This window comes from Erinaceus europaeus, chromosome 11 (assembly GCF_950295315.1).
Source record: "Erinaceus europaeus chromosome 11, mEriEur2.1, whole genome shotgun sequence".
Lineage (NCBI taxonomy): Eukaryota > Metazoa > Chordata > Mammalia > Eulipotyphla > Erinaceidae > Erinaceus > Erinaceus europaeus.
Window position 1 is genome coordinate 33902545 of NC_080172.1, and position 21197 is coordinate 33923741.

General features: G+C 38.0%; 1 protein-coding gene across 1 annotated transcript in view; it reads left to right on the top strand.

The window, feature by feature from the left end:
• MAN2A1 (mannosidase alpha class 2A member 1) overlaps positions 1-3012 on the top strand; it is a 232810-nt gene extending 229798 nt beyond the window's left edge. Inside the window, exon 22 of the mRNA XM_007529199.3 lies at positions 219-3012. Coding sequence (XP_007529261.1) covers positions 219-371 — 153 coding nt within the window. The 3' untranslated portion in view covers positions 372-3012. The remainder of the gene's footprint in view (positions 1-218) is intronic.
• The last annotated feature ends 18185 nt before the right edge of the window (positions 3013-21197 follow it).

Below are 21197 nucleotides of genomic sequence, written 5' to 3' on the forward strand. Positions count from 1 at the left end.
CTCATGATGTTCTCTTTTATTGGGAAAGAAAAAAATGAACCCTGCACATATTCAGCTCTCAAACTATACAGAAACAGAAACATCATTACTAGTTCTCTATGTCTTGTTCAAGGATGTTTTCAGTATATTTCATCACCCTCCCTTCTTTTTTTTTCTTCTTTATAACTACCACTTAAAAGTTGACCTAAATATGCAATTTTATCTTTTTTTTTTTTTAGATATCAGTACAAAAACTTTTTAACAAGTTCACTGTTGGAAGTTTCATACCTTCATCATTATCCTTGATGCATTTGCCTCCAGATGCCCGAAATGTCAGTGAAGTCAACTTGAGTCCTATGGAAATCAGCACATTTCGAATCCAGTTAAGGTGAAGGTGGTTCTCACATATGGGTTGGGAAACATTAGTAGCTTTTATACACTTCTTGGTTTGACGTGCAATAAAGAAGCACATTATCCAGCTTCTAGCTACTGTGACAACATAAATTCTGTGATTTTTTTTGTCTTCAACCAGTATAAGTTTAAAAAAAAAAAAAGCCATGCTGTAGACCTTTGAAGTTCTTTTCATGAACTTACACCATCAATAAGAATTGAGGCAACAAATGAAGAAATGTGTAAAGACAACCTTTCAGCAGATAGTTTCTCAGGTTAAATGCTAACTAATATCTGTTTGAGGGGTTGTAAAGAGATTGTTGTAGTTATTCATATCCTTTGTTTTACAAAAATACCCAATTGTTACCAAAATGGAATAAAAATCTGGTGGGTAATAGCTAATGGCCAAAATAGTTGCAATCATTCATACCTATAAGATAAAAATTGTGTGTTAACATATGTGGAGAAGTGCAATCCATCAACCATTTTATATATATATAGTTGACTTTCACACTTTTTTCTATTACACCACTTGACCCTTTCCTTACTGCCCTTTGTAAGTATTTCCAGAAATACCAGGTTTTCAATCATACAAGAGCAGAAAAAGAGGCATATTTTCATTACTTGGCAATGTGGGATAGGTGCAATTTATTCCATTGTCACTAAAATAGATAAAGCAATTCCATAGGTACCGTAACCTATTTTAGGTACCAGAAGGTGTCTTTTTTACCCAGCTCATTTGAATACTGATGTCCTGAGAAAGGGGTTTCTATTTTAAAATTATCATATCAAGATAAATGTGCCTTATTTTTTTTATACGTCTTGTTAAATCTTTTGGTGTCTGTATTACTATTTGGGGAAGGGGGGTGGGTTGTGGGGAGGGCAAGGGATCAAGTACTTTCTATGACATAAATTGTATAATTTTTGCCTGACAATACTGGCCACATTCTGATCTGTTTCATTAAATTTGTAGTGATGTTACTCTAAACATTTTGACTTTTTGAATGTACTGAGATGTCAGAAAACAAAACAAGAAAGAAAAATATTGCTAATTAAATATGCTGCTGCCAAGGAGACTGCAACTTGAAGCAAGGATTTTGTAACTTTCAAAATCCCCATCTTGTTTCCATGTCACAGGAGTTAACCATATCGAAGAGAGAATGCTTTAAAGTAGACCCTGTTATTAAACTCACTTCTGAGTAATTCACCATAAGTTATCTTGTTAAAGGATGTGTTCATCAGTGAATTCCAAACTTTATGTGCTAGCTTCAAAGTGAAGTTCTAAACCCATTTACCATCATAATACTTCTGTTAACTTTTATTTGGGATTTTTAATTTGATGTTAATGTAAGAGCACCATTAACTTCCTTTAGAATATTCAGTTTTACCAGAAAGTGGATTTTTTTTTAGTATGTACACTTTTGAAAATTCTGTGTTAACTAATAAGAATTAATATTATCTGACTTTAAACTTCCATTCACCTTTTGTCATTCAATCTCTTTTAATACTTAGAAAAGATACATATAGAAATGAAACCCTAATTTCTATTTCATTAGGTAGTCTGATTATCATCTGGATTTTCAGTCATGTTACAGCACCTAAAATTATTGTTATGTTAAATTCAGTAACTTCTTTTGCCTTTAATAACTAAGGAATCAATACCAGTGTTGATAAAGATATTACAAGGGAATAATTTCATGCAATAAACAAGTACTGTAAGTTTCTTTCCTCCTTTGGGGGAAGATGAACAACTAAAAAGAGAGGGGAGGGGAATTTCCTTTTTGTGGACATTACAGATGTTAGGATTGCCAGAAGCAAATCCCAGGAATAAAATCAGTATTTTCATTGCTTCTTAAATGTAAAACCTGCCTCTGGGAGTTCCCTGGTCTGTGGTGAAGTAGGTGTGCTTAATCGTTCTAGAAATTCTGATCAGTAGAAAAAAATATTTGATGCAATAACTGTGGTTTTGCCACTTCTGGTTGTTTGAGATGGATCTGTCCTGTACCAGTTGGGGTCTTATTCAATGTATGTTGCCACCAACTGTTCACAGGTAAAGCAGAAATTCTCCTTAACCAGCAAGTTTCTGCTTGTTTTTTGGTTTTTTGTTTGTTTGTTTGTTTGTTTTAGAATAAATCATCAGGGAAATGAAGAAAGTATGCTTTTGCTTTGGGTTGTGGTCAAGAACTTTTTAAATAATTTAGTTGTCTCCAGCACACACTAAAAACTATATACTTCAGTTGTGATCTCTTTGCATATCCATTTCCTTAGGTTTTACTACATTATCACAGATGTTTCTGTTGACCAAGCAATTAATGACTTTTTCTCTTTTTTCCCAAAATTTTAATTGGAGGTTATAACTGCAGTGTTTGAGAACTCAACATCCTTCTTTTTCTACAAATACCGATTAAAATTAAATGTTGTGAATGTGTTGTAAAACATTGTAATTGCCTTCCCACGTCTCTGTTGTACTTGTGCCCAAATGTTTTCACATTTCATTGTCTGAAAAAAATATCTTTGCTTTCACTTTGATTATGTTGCTTACCTTGGAATCAATAGGTTTTGATATTTTCTCTTAAAAATTTTTATATCTTTTTGGGAATGTGTAATATAAGATCTCTAATAAAAGATAAATCTTATCATGTGCATGGTCCTCTGGAGTATGTTCTTTTTATTTTTTTTTCTTTCTTTATTGGGGTTAACATTTTAAAGTCGACAGTAAATACAATGTTTTGTACATGCATAACATTTCTGTTTTCCACACAATACAACCCCCACTAGGTCCTCTGCCATCATGTTCTAGGACCTGTACTCTTCTACCCACCTGCCCCAGAGTCTTTTACTTTGGTGTAATACACGAAATGCAGTCCAAGTTCTGCTAAGTGTTTTTGCTTCTAACCTTGTTTTTCAACTTCTGCCTGTGAGTGAGATCATTCCCATATTTCATCTTTCTGTTTCTGACGTATTTCACTTAACATGATTTCTTCAAGCTCCATTCAAGATTAGCTGAAAACGGTGAAATCACCATTTTCTTTTTTAGTTTTTATTTATAAAATGGAAACACTGACAAGACAATAGGACAAGAGGGGTATAATCCACACAATTACCACCACCGAAACTCTATATCCCATTCCCTCCCTTGATGGCTTTCCTATTCTTTAATCCTCTGGGAGCATGGACCCAGGGACATAATGGGGTGCAGGTCAAAGGTCTGGCTTCTGTAATTGCTTCCCCACTGAACATGGGCACTGACAGGTTGATCCATACTCCCAGCCTATCTCTCTCTTTCCCTAGTGGGGCAGGGATCTGGGGAGATGGGGCTCCAGGACATATTGGTGGGGTCCTCTGCCCTGGGAAGTCCAGTTGGCATCATGGTAGCATCTGGAACCTGGTGGCTGAAAATGAGTTAAGATAGAAAGAGGAGCATATTGTTGACTAATCATGAACCTAAAGGCAAGAATATTATGGATGGAGATTTTGGGTCTCCATTTTGGAAAAAAGGTAATAGGTCTAGTTTAGGTATATGCCAAGAGGCCCATGACCCAACTAGTTTTTGCCTGCACCTGATATCCAATATGCAGGTGACCTAAGCTATTGTCTGGGGGGATGGTATCACAGTTGGAAAAAGGACCAGAAAACTGGATCAGGGAAGAGAGTAACTCCCAAATATATGGGACAAGTATATAAATATTGTTGACTGTAAACCCCATCGATCTGATCTAGGGCCTATATTCAGCTTAGGAGCCTATGTAACCTCTGCATCCCTGTAGGTCTGAGCTCATATTCTGTGGTCACTGCTAGGAACATTCCAGGCTGCACCAATTTCAGGACCCATCATCCTCGGGTAATAGGCAGAGTATGCTATCCAACCTCCCTTTGGAGAATGGAACATTCTCTACCATTGTTGTTTCACGTTGAGGGCCAGGTCCGATAGGGGCCCACAAGTTGTCCTTTATGTTGTTCCTAGCTTTCTTCCAGGTTTTGGCTCTTACAAATTGTGCTGCTATGAACATAGGTTTACACAGATCCTTTTGAATGGGTGTGTTTGGTTCCTTAAGATATATCCCCAGGAGAGAGATTGCAGGATCATAGGGTTAGGGGGTTAGGGTTCTTGGCCTTCAGAGTATGTTCTTAAATCATATTTGTAAATAAGATATATTAAAACACTTTGAGAGATGAAGCATGGTTCTTTGTTCTCTCATGAAAGAATCCCTTTTCAGCCCAATTCTAACTAGAAAAGATTGTTGTAGAGAGCAAGGTGTATGGCAGGGGTGAGTTTCCTGTTGAAGTGTGAGGTCATCTTTGAGGTCGAATGAAATATAGGAATCTTCTCACAAGAGACCTGTGGGGCCTTCTGAGCAATGAAAAAGTAGGCAGCTGTGACCAGGTTTCAGATCTTTCAAAAGAAAGGTGAGGAAGGCAGTAAGTAAGCCCAGGCATGAGGCTCACAAGAACTGTATTTGCCAATCCAGAAGGTAAGACCTACAGGAAGAATATATTCTGGATGTACACACCAGCCTATTCTTCCAAACTAGTACTCCGCTTTAGTGACTTTTAGGAACTTCTTTAAATCCACACAGTGGGGAAGGGTGATTATTTAATTTACATTCTGGAAGTGCATGTGGGTTAACCAGGCAAACACTACATGCTGTCTATGAAGTTTGAACTCATTGGGGGTAATTTATACAGTAAAGACAATCGAGAGAGAGAGAGTGTGTGTGTGTGTGTGTGTGTGTGTCTGTAGAAACTAATTTTGTCAGTAGATATTGCAAATTCACTGACTTCATATTTGCTTATCAACAAGTCAGAGTGATCTGACTATTAAAATTAGTAAAGAGGGTCTGGGCGGTGGTGCACCTGGTTGAGCTCATGCATTGCAGTGCACAAGGACCCAGGTTCAAGCCGCTAGCTTCATGAGTGGTGAAGCAGGGCTGCAGGTAGCTCTCTCCCTCTCGGGCTCTCCCTCCCCTCTTAATTTCTGTCTCTATTAAATAAAATAAAGTTTTAATAAATAAATAAAATTAGTAAAGAAATAGTTGGCCCACCTGCAAGGGGAAAGCTTTACAAGTGGTGAAGCAGGGCTGCAGGTGTCTCTCTGTCCCTCTCCCTCTCTGTCACTCCCTAGATTTCTGGCTGTCTCTATCCAAATAAATATAATTTAAAAAAAAAAAAGAAAGGAAGATAGTTGGGAGTATGTTCATGTGCCTCCTACAGACTCATGAAAAAAAAAATGATTGTGACTGTGGCTGGTTGAAAGAATAAATCAAAGGGCAATGGAGAAGAGTATGTTGCTGCCTTATGTTAAAGTGGAGCAAATATGCTATAATAAGAAACTGAAGCATAAATTATCTGTTTAATAATGACCCTTTTTAAATTTTTATTTTGTTTATTGTAATGTGAAAGAGTAGATACAGAAAGAAAGATAGAGAGAGACAGAGACACCAGAACACTACTCAGTTTTAGCTTATAGTGGGGCTGGGGATTGAACCTGAGACCTCAGAGCCTCAGGCTTGAAAGGCTTTTGCATAACCCTTATGCTATCTCCCCAGCCCAGGTAATAATGACTTTTTAAGCCAGTGAAAAGCTCACTTGGAAAATCAATTGTATGTCTCAAAGTTTTTCAAAACACAAACTGAATTTTTTTAATATATAGGCTGTGTATTTGATATGCGGACTCTCTCAAAAGCCTAGACCAAGTAGATTAGAAGCATCCAATAGCACAGCTATATACAAGATACTGGGTACTGTACAGCAAACCATAACAAAAGGACTTTTCAAAGTTAACCCAATTACCAAATAATGTGATGATAACATTAACTATCGATTGTCTTTTTGAACCCTAAGACAGCAGGAACCTCACATCTCCACTATAGAGCCCCTATTTCCCCCAGTCCTGGAACCCTTGGATAGGGCCCACTTTCCCGTATGCATCTCCCAATCCATATCAAATAATATTGCATCCGCTGATCACAACCTAACCAACGCAACGATTGCCACCTCAACATGCTTCACCTCAGACTGTGTCCAGAGACTTCACGTGTGGAATGACAGCCCTTCAGCTTCATTACTCGAGTGAGACCTTTCCTTTTATAGTACACTCTAATTTCATCTCAGGTGGTTCACTTTCTAGCAAAGTCCCAAAACCTAGATATACACCAGTTTCTGTGAGAGAGAGCTTATGTTCACACGTATCCATAAACTACTGCAAAATATATACCTGAAAGCAGAAGTACACTAGAGTTTGCAGTGAGTACCTCCCTAACACTTCCTCTCCACTATTCCAAGCTTTGGGTCCATGATTGCTCGACAATTTGTTTGGCTTTGTATGTTAACTCTCTTTTCAATCACCAGGTTCCAGATGCCACTAGGATGCCAGCCAGGCTTCCCTGGATTGAAGACCCCACCAATGTGTCCTGGAGCTCAGCTTCCCCAGAGACACACCCTACTAGGGAAAGAGAAAGGCAGACTGGGAGTATGGACCGACCAGTCAACGCCCATGTTCAGCGGGGAAGCAATTACAGAAGCCAGACCTTCTACCTTCTGCAACCCTCAATGACCCTGGGTCCATGCTCCCAGAGGGATAGAGAATGGGAAAGCTATCAGGGGAGGGGATGGGATATGGAGATTGGGTGGTGGGAATTGTGTGGAGTTGTACCCCTCCTACCCTATGGTTTTGTTAATTAATCCTTTCTTAAATAAAAAAAATTTTAAAAAAAGAAAAGCTCACTTGGGTATTGTGTTGCTTTGCCATGTGTGCAATCCAGGTTTAAGGCCATCCCCCACTACTTTTTTTTTTTAATTTACTGGGGGATTAATGGTTTACAGTTGATAGCAAAACACAATAGTTTGTACATTCATAAAACTTCCCCGTTTTCCACATAACAATTCAACCCCCACTAGGTCTTCCGCCATCATGTTCCAGGACCTGAATCCCCACCCCAGTGTCTTTTACTTTGATGCAATGTTCCAACTTCAGTCCAAGTTCTGCTTAGTTCCTCACTACATTTGAAGGAAGTTTCTTTACTGTGTTCTCTTGTATGCTCATCCTCTCTGTGTCTATCTCAAAAAAAAAAAAAAAAAAAAAAGACCCCAGAGTCTGCTTAGTTCTAAAACAGGTTGGTGTTTGAAATTGAACCTGAGTGGTCCAGGAGTGAACAAAGCACTGGACTCTCAAGCATGAGGACCTGAGTTCAATCCCTGGCAGCATATGTACCAGAGTGATGTCTCATGCTTTCACTCCTCCTGTTTTTTCTCATTCATAAATGAATAAGTTAAAAAGAAATATGTTATTTAAAAGACGGGAGTTGGGCTGTAGCGCAGCGGGTTAAGCGCAGGTGGCGCAAAGCACAAGGACCGGCATAAGGATCCCGGTTTGAACCCTGGCTCCCCACCTGCAGGGGAGTCGCTTCATAGGCAATGAAGCAGGTCTACAGGTGTCTATCTTTCTCTCCTCCTCTCTGTCTCCCCCTCCTCTCTCCATTTCTCTCTGTCCTATCCAACAACGACAACAACAATAATAACTACAACAATTAAAAAAAACAAGGGCAACAAAAGGGAATAAATAAATAAAATAAATATTAAAAAAAAAAAAGACATTGAGCCTGAGATCTCAAACATGCAAGTCTGTGGCACAAACTCAACACAAATCTCCCCAGCCCCAATATAAATCATTTTAACCAAAAAAAAAAAAAAGTTTCTATTTCCAGTTAATTTCTTTCAATTATATGTAAACAGCACCCCAAATAAACTGTGGCCAAACATATCATCCGTGATCCGTCTCAATCTCTTGGTTTTGTTTTCCTCTGAGTTCTCATTCTCAGGCAAGGTGTGTGCATTTGAAAGCAACATAGCTACCAGCAAGCCCAGACTTACATCCAGTCAGTATTGTGACCCCCCGGGAAAGAACACTGTTATCAAGTTCTTCAGGAAATGTCCTGGGATAGATGCTATCTGGCTCATCTACTAATGACTGCCAGTAGGATTCAATTAGGTTCAATTAAGTCATGGGCAAAATGGATGAGAATAGCCCTCTTCTCCCCCACAGAAAATGGGATTCTACAACCAGAGGAAAGGGAGTTAGATACTAGATGTACAAGATATAGGGAACCCAAAAGTTTGATTCTTTTTTTTTTTGGTCAGGGTATTTATCTTTTTTCTTTTATTTATAAAAAGGAAACACTGACAAAACCATAGGATAAGAGGGGTACAACTCCACACAATTCCCACCACCAGAACTCCATATCCCATCCCCTCCTTTGGTAGCTTTCCTATTCTTTAACCCTCTGGGAGTATGGACCCAAGGTCATTGTGGGATGCAGAAAGTGGAAGGTCTGGCTTCTGTAATTGTTTCTCCACTGAACATGGGCATTGACAGATCAATCCATAATCCCAACTTGCCTCTCTCTTTCCCTAGTGGGGTGGGGTTCTGGGGAATTGGAGCTCCAGGACACACAGTTGGGGTTGTCTGTCTAGGGAAGTTTGGTTGGCATCATGCTAGCATCTGGAACCTGATGGCTGAGAAGAGAGTTAACATAAAGCCAAACAAGTTGTTGACTAATTATGAACCTAAAGGCTGAAGTAGTGCAGATGAAGAGTTGGAGGGGGGTCCTCCATTTTGTAGAGAGGTAGTAGGCATCTTTAGTTATATTCCAAAGGCCTGCGGCTATACTAGTTTTTTTTTTCCCCCCTGAGCATGAAATCTGATATGCAGGTGGAACCAAATTATTGTCTAGGGAAATGGTGTCATGGCTGGAAAAAGGACTGGAAATCTGGATCAGGGAAGAGAGTAGCTCCCAAATATGGGAAAGGTTTGTAAATATTGTTGACTGTAAACCCCATTGATTTGATGTGATCTGGGACCCATATTCAGTTTAGGAGCCTATGTGACCTCTGCATCCCTGTAGATCTGAGCTCACATTCTGTGGTCTTAAGTAGGAACATTCCAAGCTGCCCCAATATCAGGACCCAGCTTCCTCAGATATAGCATAAAGTATGTTGTCCAGCTTCCCTTCAGAGGATGGAACATTCTCTACCATTGTTGATCCAAGTTGAGGGCAGGGCCCTATGGGGGCCCACAAAGGAATCTGTTTTGTTGTTCCTGATAGAGATGACCGGTAACAATGGAGAGGGATTTAATCGAGGTTTAGGCACATCATGTCTGTTTAGGAATCTCAGGACTACCCAGATAGAGCCCCAGCTGATGGATGGCCTGATAGTGACTAAAGACTCATCACTCAAATATGCCAGTCTCTTCCCCTTATTCAGCTTTTGCAGTCCTTGCTTTCATAAGGATATCTTGGTAATGAGTGAGGGAAATATAATAGGAAATAGGTGAGGAGGTTATCTAAATCTAAGTGGACACTATTTCATTATGAACTTCATACTGACTCACTGCAGACTATTATGTACTTTTCCTTTCAGGTATATATTTTGCCCTAATTTATGGATACATATGAACATACGTTCTATCTCATGGGACTTGGTCTATATCTAGGTTTTAGGACTTTGTTAGGAAGTGAACCACCTGGAATGGAATTAGAAAATCCTATGATAGGAAATGTCTCATCCAAGTAATGATGCTGAAGGGTTGACATTCCATGCTTGATGTCTCTGGACACAGTCTGAAGTAAAGCATACAGTGGTGGTACTTGTTGCATTGATTAGGTTGGGATTAGCAGATGTGATATCATTTGGTATGAATTGAGAGAAGCATGCGGGAAAGTGAGTCCCACCCTAGAGGTTCCAGGACTGGGGAAGTATAGGCTCTATAGAGGAAGTGGGAGTTATTACTATAATCACATGATTTGGCAATTGGGTTAACTTTGAAAACTCCCTTTGTTAGGATTTGCTATATAATACACAACATCAGCATAATTTATGCCCTTTGACATTATCTCTAAATAGTTATGCCACCAGTTGGTTCTGTTCTCCCTGGTCTAAGCTTTTAAGAGAGTCAACATATCAAAGACTCAGCCTATGGTCTGTGCAGTAAAAATTTTGAGACATTCAATCAATTTTTCCCCTCTCATGTAGTCCCATATGTTTATACTTGCCTTAGTTTTTTTGTAATTGGATTCATTTCATTGAAGATGTCTTTAAAATTTATGTGGAAAAGAGTTCTGTCAATATTTTCCTCTAAGTATCTGATAGTTTCTGGTCTAACATCCAAGTCCTTGATACACTTGGAATTTAATTTTGTGTTTGGTGAAATATAGTGGTTCAGTTTCATTCTTCTGCATGTTTCAACCCATTTTTTCCCCAACACCATTTATTGAAGAGACTCTGCTTTTAGTAGTCTGGGCACCTATGTCAAAGATTAGATGTTCATAGCTGTGGGAGCTGACTTCTGGGCTCTCAATTCTATTCCACTGGTCAGTGTATCTATTCATGTTCCAGTACCAAGCAATTTTGATGAAAATGGCCCTATAATACAATTTGAGATCTGTGAGTGTGATGCCTCCAGTTCTGTTCTTTCTTCTCAAGATTGTTTTGTTAATTCCAGGTCTTTTCAGGTTCCAGATAAACATTTGTAACATTTGTTCTATTCTCCTAAAAATGTGGTTGGGATCTTGATGGGGATAGCATTAAATTTGTAGATGGCTCTAGGAAGTATATTTTTATGATGTTAATTCTTCCAACTCATGAACATGGAATATCTTTCCACTTCTTTGTGTCTTTTTCAATTTCCTTGAAGAGTGACTCATAGTTTTCAGTATACAAGTCTTTCACTTCTTTGGTTAGGATTATTCCTAGATATTTTATTGTTTTGATGCTATAGTAAAATGAATTGATTTCTGGATTTCATCTTCTTCTTAGTGTTTGCATAGAGGAATGCCACTGACTTTTTAATGTTAATTTTGTAACCTGACATCTTACTGTATTGCCTGATGATTTCCAAAGGCTTCTTGCCGGAATCTTTTAAGTTTTTCTATGCATACTATCATGATATCTGCAAACAGGGAGAATTTGATTTCTTCCAATCTGTATCCCTTTAATACCTTGCTCCTGCCTGATTGCTATGGCAAGAACTTCCAACACTATGTTGAATAGTAATGGTGATAGTGAGCAGCCTTGTCTAGTACCTGATCTGAGGGGAAGTGCTTCCAGTTTTTCACCATTAAGTATGATGTTGGCTGTAGGTTTGCTATATATAGACTCCACTATCATCAGGAATTTTCCATCTATTTCCATTTTTGTAGTGTTTTGATCAGAAAGGGATGTTGTATTTTGTCAAAGGCTTTCTCTGCATCTATTGATATGACCATGTGGTTTTTGGTCTTGCTTTTGTTGATGTGGTGGATCACTTTGATTGATTTACGTATATTAAACCAACCTTGCATCTCTGGGATAAACCCCACTTGATCATGATGAACAGTCTTTTTAATATACTGCTGTATCTGGTTGGCCAGAATTTTGTTCAATATTTTCGCATCTATGTTCATCAGAGATATTGGTCTGTAGTTTTCTTTTTTGGTTGTGTCCCTGCCTGCTTTTGGTATCAGAGTGATGTTGGCTTCATAGAAGCTGTAAGGGAGTGTCTTCAATCTTCTGGAAGACTTTTTAAAGTAGAGGTATTAACTCTTTCTTGTATGTTTTGTAGAATTTGTAAAACCATCTGGTACAGGACTTTTGTTCTTGGGAAGGTTTTGATAACTGTTTCAATTTTGTTAGCTGTGATCGGCCTGTTCTTATTATCTAGTTCCTTTCCCTATATTTATTTCTGGAAGTTTATAGATATCTAGGAATCGTCCATTTCATCCAGGTTCTCTAGCTTGGTGGCATATAGTTGTTCAAAGAAGCCTCGCATGGTATGTTGAATTTCTGTGGTGTCTGTTGTGATAGCTCCTCTTTCATTTATGATCTGATTTATTTGGGTCTTCTCCCTTTTTTGTTTTGTGAGTCTGGCTAAAGGTTTGTCAATTTTTGTTCACTCTTTTGAAGAACCAACATTTACTTTCATTGATCTTTTGTATGGTTTTCTTATTTTCCATGTTAGTCCCACTTTAGTTATTTCTGTCCTTCTGGTTGCTTTAGTGTTCCTCTGGTCTTCTTCTAGGTCTTTAAGGTGTGCAATCAGGTTGTTTATTTGTGTTTTTCATTGCTTTCTAATGTGTGCTTGTATGGCTATGAACTTCCCTCTCAATACTGCCTTAGCTGTGTCCCAAATATTTGGATAGCTTATGTCTTCATTTTCATTGAACTCCCAAAAAATTTTGATTTCTTCCATTATTTCCTCTTTGACACAATAAAGTAGTGTAGTGTTGAGCTTCCACATTTGGGGGCTATCACTCATCTTTTGTTGATTGTTAAGTGTTACTTTAATTCCACTATGGTCTGAGAAGATACTTGGGATGATTTCAATGCTCTTGAATTTTCTGATGCTGTCTTTGTAGCCTAACATATGGTCTATCCTTGAGAATGACCCATCTGGACTTGAGTAAAATGTATATTCCAGTTTCTTGGGGTGAATGATTCTAGACATGTCCAATAGTTCTAGTTTTTCTGTCTCTTCATTTAGCTCCCTCATGTCTTTATTGCCTGGAAGATCTGTCAAGTTGAGAGAGTGGGGTGATGAAGTCCCCTACTATTAGTGTGTTGCTGTTAATGTATTGCTGTAGCTCTTTCAGTAGATGTTTGATGTATTTAGATGGCTTCATTGGGTGCATAGGTGTTAATAATTGTTAAGTCCTCTTGATTGACTGATCCTCTGAACATTAAGTAATGTCCATCCCTATCTTTAAATTTTATTTATTTTAAAAGTCTATCATGTCAGATATGAGAATAGCTGTTCCTGCCCCTTTTTTGTGCATCATTGGCTTGTAGGATAATTTTCCATCCTTTCACTTTGAGTCTGTGTTTGTCTTGTTGAGTTAGGTGGGTTTCCTGTAGACAGCATATTGTTGGGTATTGTTTCTGATCCATCTTCCCACTCTGTCCCTGTTAATAGGTGAATTCAGGCCATTGACATTTATTGATATCATAGCTTGAAGATATTTTAATGCCATTATTGTAGATTTTTAGAGTGTTCTAATAGATGACATATTTATGGTAGTGTGGCTGTTTATAGGAGATCTTTCAGAACTTCTTTCAGGAAAGGCTTAGTGATAGTTGATTCTTTGAACTGTTGCTTGTCTGCAAGGTTTTTATGCCTCCATCTAATCTGAATGACAATTTAGCCAGATACAGTAGTCTTGGTTGGAAATTTTCTCATTGAGCATGCAATAGATATCTTGCCATTCTCTTCTGGCCTGTATTGTTTGTGTGGAGAAGTCTGCTGTTATAAGTTTTCTTCTGTAGGTGACTTTTTGTTTTTCTCTTGCAGCCTTCAGGATCCTTTCTTTATCCTTATTCCTTTCCATTCTAAATAGGATGTGTTTTGGTGTCTTTAAGTCTGGGTTAATTTTGTTTGGGACCCTCTGGGTTTCTTGAACCTTTATGTCTTTGATGTTTTCTAGACTAGAGAAGTTCTCAGCCATTATGTCCTGAAGGATGCTTTCTTCCCCTCCCTCTCTTTCTTCCTCTGGTAAGCCAATAATATATATAGTATTTACACTGAAGTCATCCTATAGGTCTCTGTTGTTGTTTTCAGTATCTCTCAATCTCTTTTTTAGATCTCTTCTTTCTTAGTTGTCTCTAATTCATCCTCGATCTTGCTAATTCCGTCTTCAGCCTCATTTATTCTATTCTCTCTGCCCTGTACTGTTTTCTGGAGTTCATCTATTTTGTTACCCTGTTCTGATACTGTTTTAGTTTGTTCAGCTAGTTGTATTCTTAGCTCAGCTATTTCAGCTTTCAGCTCTCTAAAATCCTTGGGATAATTAGTGTTTTCTTCCAGAGTCTCATTTGTTGTTTCTGCATTTCTGATGACACTTCTTTCAATCTCTTTACTCACTCCTGTGATTATTTCCTTAACTAGTGTTTGGATGTTGACCTCATTATATTGTGATTCAACTTTTGTGGGGCTTTTAACTGGACTCTTGTCCTGGGCATTTCTCCAATATTTCTTCTTTTTGGTTTAACCATTTTTTTTTAACCAGAGCACTGATCAGCTCTGGTCTACAGTGATGCAGAGGATTGAACCTGGGACTTCGAAGCTTCAGGAATGACAGTCTGTTTGCATAACCATTTTATATAGTATGTTATGAGGTCTCTCTCTCTCTCTCTCAGTACTGTTCAAATTACTGATCACACTTGCCTGGATTGACTTGTGTCTTTGTAAAGTACTTAAAGAGTTCACAGTTGTGGAAATTGACAGTTGTTTTCATATTATTTCAATCCCTGAGTTGGAACACAGTGGCTGTTAAGCCTCTTTTGTTCTTTTTCTTCCCTGTAGGCTATGAGAGCCTGGAGGATTTTGAACAATAATTAGGTTTCTTAGCTTAATCACTCCCTCCTGACCAAGAGATAAAGCAGGGTGGGGGAGAGATAGCACAGTGGTTATGCAAAGAGACTCTCACATCCAAAGATCCAAAGCTCTAGGCTCAAAACAGCTTCTCTTCCAAGCCAGGTAGCACTACTGGGCCCTGTGAGTTTCTAAACAAGTCCTGTTTATAGTCTAAAGGTTCTTAGGCAATTATTCACCATGTTCTCATCAGGATAACAATGTGGAAAGGCTCCCACTATACAGCCCCACTGATAGGCCCCCGAAGTATAGCTCTTCTCCTGATTTTCCTGGTCAGTTCTGTTCCCAGATGTCAGCCCTACTGCTGCTCCAGCCTCTGAGGGTAGTAGCAATGGAGACTCACAGTTGCATTTGGTGAGTCTTAGGGGAGTCCTTTCCTTCCCTTCAGCAGTCTTTTTGTTTGTAAAACAGACAAACAAAAAGACTTCTTTTTGCCTCCAGTAGTAAACTGTCAGACTGTTACCAGCTGCCCAATTTCCCTGTCCACGAGTGTTTAAACTAACCAGTGGTTTGGTGGGTTCCTGAAGTCATTCTAGATCTGCTTTGTTGCAGTCCTAGTGGTCTCCTTTGGTATTCCTAGTTGACTCGGGAGAGGATAGGAGAAAAACACAGCTGCTCCATAGACCCTCTGGAAGTCCAAATGTGTGATTCTGAGGGAAGATGAAAAACTGTCTAGTTTCAGTTTCAGGTAAAATTTTTAAGAGAGAGAACTTGACTTATGTTAACAAAACACATTTGATTTAGAGACATTATTTATGTTCCCTGTTAAGAGACCAAAATAAGGTAAGCAAGGCATGGTAATGGAAAAGAGAACTCTTTTTTTTTTCTTTCTAGAACAGTACTGTCCAGGAAAAATTTATCATTTAATGGTAAAGTTCTTCGTACATGTCCTATTCAGTATGGCATCCATGAATAACAGGTGACTCTTGAACATTTAAAAGATGGCTCATACAACTAATGTACTGAGTATTTTATTTAATTATGTTTTGATGAAAACATGTCTACTCTATGAGACAGCAGTGGCTTAGAGTATATTATTACATATATATTACATACATTATTATATTAATAATATATATATAGTATATCTACATGTAATAGTATACTATTACAAATAAGAGGTCACATTGTGCTACAAATCTTATAACTCAGTGCCTTCAGACCACAAGTATTGGCTTTACCTTGAAACTTGTTAAAAACAGAATTTTAGATCAGCTTCATCAAAATTGTCATTATAAGATCACCAAGGGGATTCACATACACACTAAACCCTAGAACAGTTTTCAAGATCTCTGTCTCTTTCTTAGACTTTTCTAATTTGACTGAAAACATACAATTTTAACTACCAGAAAACATCCCATAAAATCTGTCCATTGTGCCTTCTTCAACCATTGAAACCATCTTTTACCTGGATTTAAACTGTGCCTCCTGTGGGGGGAATAGCATAATAGTTATGTAAATAGGCTTTCATGCCTGAGGCTCCAAAGTCCCAGGTTCAATTCCCCACACCACCTCATGCCAGAACTGACCAGTGCTCTGGAAAAAAAAAAAAAAAAGACTACCTCCAAACAGTTTTATTATCCTTTATAGTTTGGGTTTTTTTTATAAAGATGCAGAATGTTAATTCTTTTAAATTTATTTATTTATTTATTCCCTTTTGATGCCCTTGTTGTAGTTGTTGTTATTGACGTCGTAACTGGATAGGACAGAGAGAAATGGAGAGAGAAGGAGAAGACAGAAATGGGGATAGAAAGATAGACACCTGCAGACCTGCTTCACCACTTGTGAAGCGACTCCCCTGCAGGTGGGGACCCAGGGGCTAGAACCGGGATCCTTATACCGGTCTTTGTGTTTTGCGCCACATGTGCTTAACCCTCTGCGCTACTGCTCGACTCCCTAGTTTGTTTGGGTTTTTTTTACACAAAATGTGCAATACAAAAAGTTTCTTTGTTGTTGCAAATATTTCCCCATACTATGAATAGCATAAACCTTTTGTCACAAGGCCAAGGAGGTGGTACAGTAGTAGAGCTCTAAACTTGCATGCATGAAATCCTGAGTTCCATCCCTGAATCTGAATATGATAAAAAAAAACTGCTCCATGCCTCTTGATTTGTTCACATAAGCACACGCAAAGTACATCAAAATAGAACCATTCAAAGAAAGAGAGAGAGAAAAGAAAAACTTGTGGCCTAAAAAGGCCTGCCTGGTTGGTATCTTTATCATGTACTTCAATGTCATGGGATATATGTGGTTTAAGAAATCCTTTCCTTGGCCCAGGTAGATAGCATAATGGTTGTGCAAAAGAATTTTTTATGTCTGATATTCTGTAGTCCTAGTTTTAATTCCTGGCACCATCATAAGCCAGAGATGATTAGTGCTTTGGTAGACATGAGAGGAGGGAGGGAGAAGGATGAATTGCTTTCCTGACACATCAGGGTCTCTCTTTTTTTATAATGGATCTCTAACATGCCAAAATGACTCCTCTTAGGGGTTTTAATCTTATTCTTGTTGCTTTGAAGTCTCTATGCTCCCAGTATTCTTGTCATTCTGGCTTGATTCACTCCCCTTGACCAGTTAATTTAATAATTATCCCACCCTTCATCACTAAATATTTTATTATACTATAGCTTCTTAACAAAACCAAATTTGGAGATATATATATATATATATATATATATATATATATATATATATGTATATATATATATATGTGTGTGTGTGTATACATATATATACACATATATATATTATGCTCTCCCTACTATAATATAAATTCCAATAAAGATAAGAACCCCAGCCTTCTCTTTAGCTGTATCTACCCATGCTTGGAACAATAGAGGTTAAGAAAATATTTGTTCACTAGGTTTTCTGGGATAGAAAATCATGGAAGTGGAGCATATTGGGCTATGGCAGAGTGATATTGGTACTTTATTGGTAGGGATGGTGTGGTAGCACACATTTTAAGGCAAGTGAAACTGTACTCTTACGACATACACAGGGGCCTGGTGGTGGCACAACTAGCAGAGTGCTTGTCACAAAATGCAAAGATCCTGGTTCAAAACCCCTGGCCATTACCTACTGGGAGGAAGCTTCAGGAGTGGTGAAGCAGTGCTGCAAGTGTCTCTCTCCCTATCTTCCCATTCCCTTTCAATTTCTGTTTGTCTCTGTCATAAATACATAAAATTTTAAAAACATGTAGCATACATATATCATGTTGGAGGCCAGAAAAACGTCTCAGAAGTAGATTGCCTGCCTTGCATGCAAGAATCCTTGGGTTTAATTTCTGGCATCACATAAAATAGCAGTATGGTTCTCTGATCTGCCTCAGTCTTTCAACTTTTCAATAAAAAAGAAAAGCAAGTATTGCAATCCAATGGTATGTCAGTAAAAGCAAACAAGTAATAAAGGAGTTAAAAATGAAGACATTAAATAAGATCAAATATGTTTGTTACCAGTAAATTTTAAGAAGCAAACTTTATAGATTTTAGACTAGAAGACCAAAGAACCCCTTACATCTCAATTGCATTTGTGGATTCATGCCCTGTTCAACAACCTTCAGAAAGATCATTTTACTAGAAATCAAAGTAGATTTTAAGCTGCTTTCCTAAGCTCCCTAAAGTGTATGATAGAAATGTTGTCGAGTCACTATCCCTCTGCTTCATATGTGTGTTATATTAAACCTGGATACTATTTACATATGAGCTGATTATAGGCCTAAGGAAGTGAGCTGTGGTTGGCCTATAGGAGTCAGAAGAATTTCTACTTCCAGGCTATACGACCAATCACACAATTTTGGCCAATGAACTGTCATGGAAAGTCAAGGGATTTCTGAGAAAGGGCTCTTTCCTAATCAGAGGAGAGCAACTCATCTTCAGTGGGATTATTCAAAAGCAATAATGTATTATCATCTATGCTGCTGCAGCCATTTTATAGTCCTGCTGAAACAATCCTGAAAACACAAATTTGAGTAGCACCTAGCTCCTTGATGATGTTGAGCTGCCAAATGAACCAACTCTGACTTTCTACATAAAATAAAAAGCCACTTTACTATTTGCCATTTCAAGTTCAATGTTATTTTACAAAGAACATTTAAACAAAGCTCTCTCTACCATGTCACCACTAAACTGCATTTTCTTATTTACTTTTTTGAATGGGTATGTGAACACAGCCTGTAGTTTTAACTCTACTACTATTGTCTTGCACATTTTTCTCACAAATTTTAATAAAGTTATAATTAGTTACACAGTGTAGGTTTTTTTCCAAATATAAAGTGAGAGGAATGGGTCAGAGAGCTCACTGAGTGGCCTTGCCAAGCACCAGATACAAGTTTAAGTTCCAGGCATATCACATGGGAGCGCTGTAGCAACTGTGGAAGTTTTGGAACTGTGGTATTTCTCTTTCTCTGTATCTCTGTCTTTATGTATATCTGGAGAAAAAAAAAAGGAGTCCCAGAGTGGTAAAATCACACATACAAAACCCCAGCAACATACACAAAAGGGATAGTTTTCCCCCCAGGATTTTACAGAAGTAGCTTATGAAAAATAAAACCAGAACATTAAGATCAAACCTAGGGCCTCAGGAATGCAAGTCTTGTACCCTACATGCTGAACAACCTCAGGTCACAAAAGAAGATTTTTTGTTTGTTTCAGGACTAGTGAAACAAGGATTTGTATGCTAGTAAAATTCTTGAAGATTATGGAATTGCTTTTTCATATGCACTTCAAAAGTGTTTCATTAAAATGTGGACTTGGATCTGACTTGTGTAGCAAGATGAGCTGCCCAAATGTCAAGCAAAATTTGAGACAAAAGGTAAAAGGGTAAAGGAGTTGGGATGGGAGCAATCAATAAGTGAGGGTTAATTTCTTTGAATATATCAAATAATGCTAAGTATTTCAAACATTTGTCCGAACAGATTTATATCACTGAAGAACTGTAAGTGAATTTCAGAATCTCTGAACAGGCAAGGGAGGATATTCAAAGAGTGCTATTTTAAAGGGCATATTTTAAGGACTTTACATGGAGCCTACTGCTTTTGGCTCCTGTGCACTATACTGCTTTCCAAATTTATATTCATAAGTTTAGCCTTGGGGCTGAATTTTTTCAGACCTCAATCTCAGTGGCAACCCCACCCACAACCCCCAAGCAACATGTTTTTCTAGAGTCTGAATTTGGGAGACTCTCCCCACTAAAGCTCACTGGCTGGCTTTTAAGGTGTGATCTGTAGGGGGAGGGTCTAATATATACTTCTGCTGGAGCAGAATATCACACTTGCCTGCTTGGGATAGATTTTCTTTCATATGCAGGACTGAAATCATTTAGGACTAAGTTTATGGCAGGGGTTCTGGAAAAAAATTATTTGACTCATTCATATATTTTGCCTTCCTAAATTTATTTTAAGTGCAGTTAATAAAATTGCTTTGGAGCTAAGATGTATTTCCCTCAGTAAAATCTGCAGATACATCCCTCAGTGAATTTATGGGACTAATTTTTAACAAAATCTGAACACAACCTTGGATTTTACATTGAGATGTCAATAAACATTAACTGAAATTGTCATTTGTGTAGGGCACTTGTGCTAGATTCAAGGTAAGAAGTTTTTAAATAACTTCCTTCTAGAAGATGAGAGAATTTATATATGGAGTTAAATGTCCACAAGATCAGAAAGCACAAAAGCCACATTTGTGTTTGGTACAAATGATAAGATGTTCAGAGTACAGAGGGAGGAAATATGGCTTCTGTCTAGAGTGATGAAGATGAAAGGTGAGAAGGCTTGAGCCAAAGTTAAAAGTACATCATCAAGTAAGTATGAGAAAAGAAAGTGGCAGAATACTAAGAGCACTAAAAGAAGATATCTCTTTTCTGGTGAAAGTTTTGTGAAGGGAAATCATTAAAAGTTGTCCTATGGTTTTTGTCAATGTTTCTTTTTTATAAATAATTTTTTTTTTGAAAAAAGTTACACTGAGGACTTTCAAGGACATGTTCATGGAGTAACGATGGACATAAACAACAAGAATTAACAATGAATAAACTTACCTAATGTTGTCAAACTTTCAAAGAAGAGCTTTTAGCCTCGAGGAGAGTTCATGTGTGGCCAAGGGGATGAGAAGGAGAATGGAACAGAAGTCATGCGTGGGAGTCACTAGTGCCAGTAACAATATTCTCAGCTATGTCTGAAGAAAAAGCAAAAAGAAATTCATCTTGTTGGGCCAAGGTTTTCCAAGCCAATAATGCAGGAAAAGAAGAAAGAAAGAAAGAAGGAAGGAAGAAAAAAAGAAGGAAGGGAGGAAGGAAGAAAGGATTGGAATAACAATTCTGTTATTAGACAAAAGGGACACAGGCAAAGAAGATAATCAGAGATTGGATAGACATTCCATATTGTCAGTGGATCAATCCAACAAGAAAAAATGCCCATTAATATATATGCTTCAAA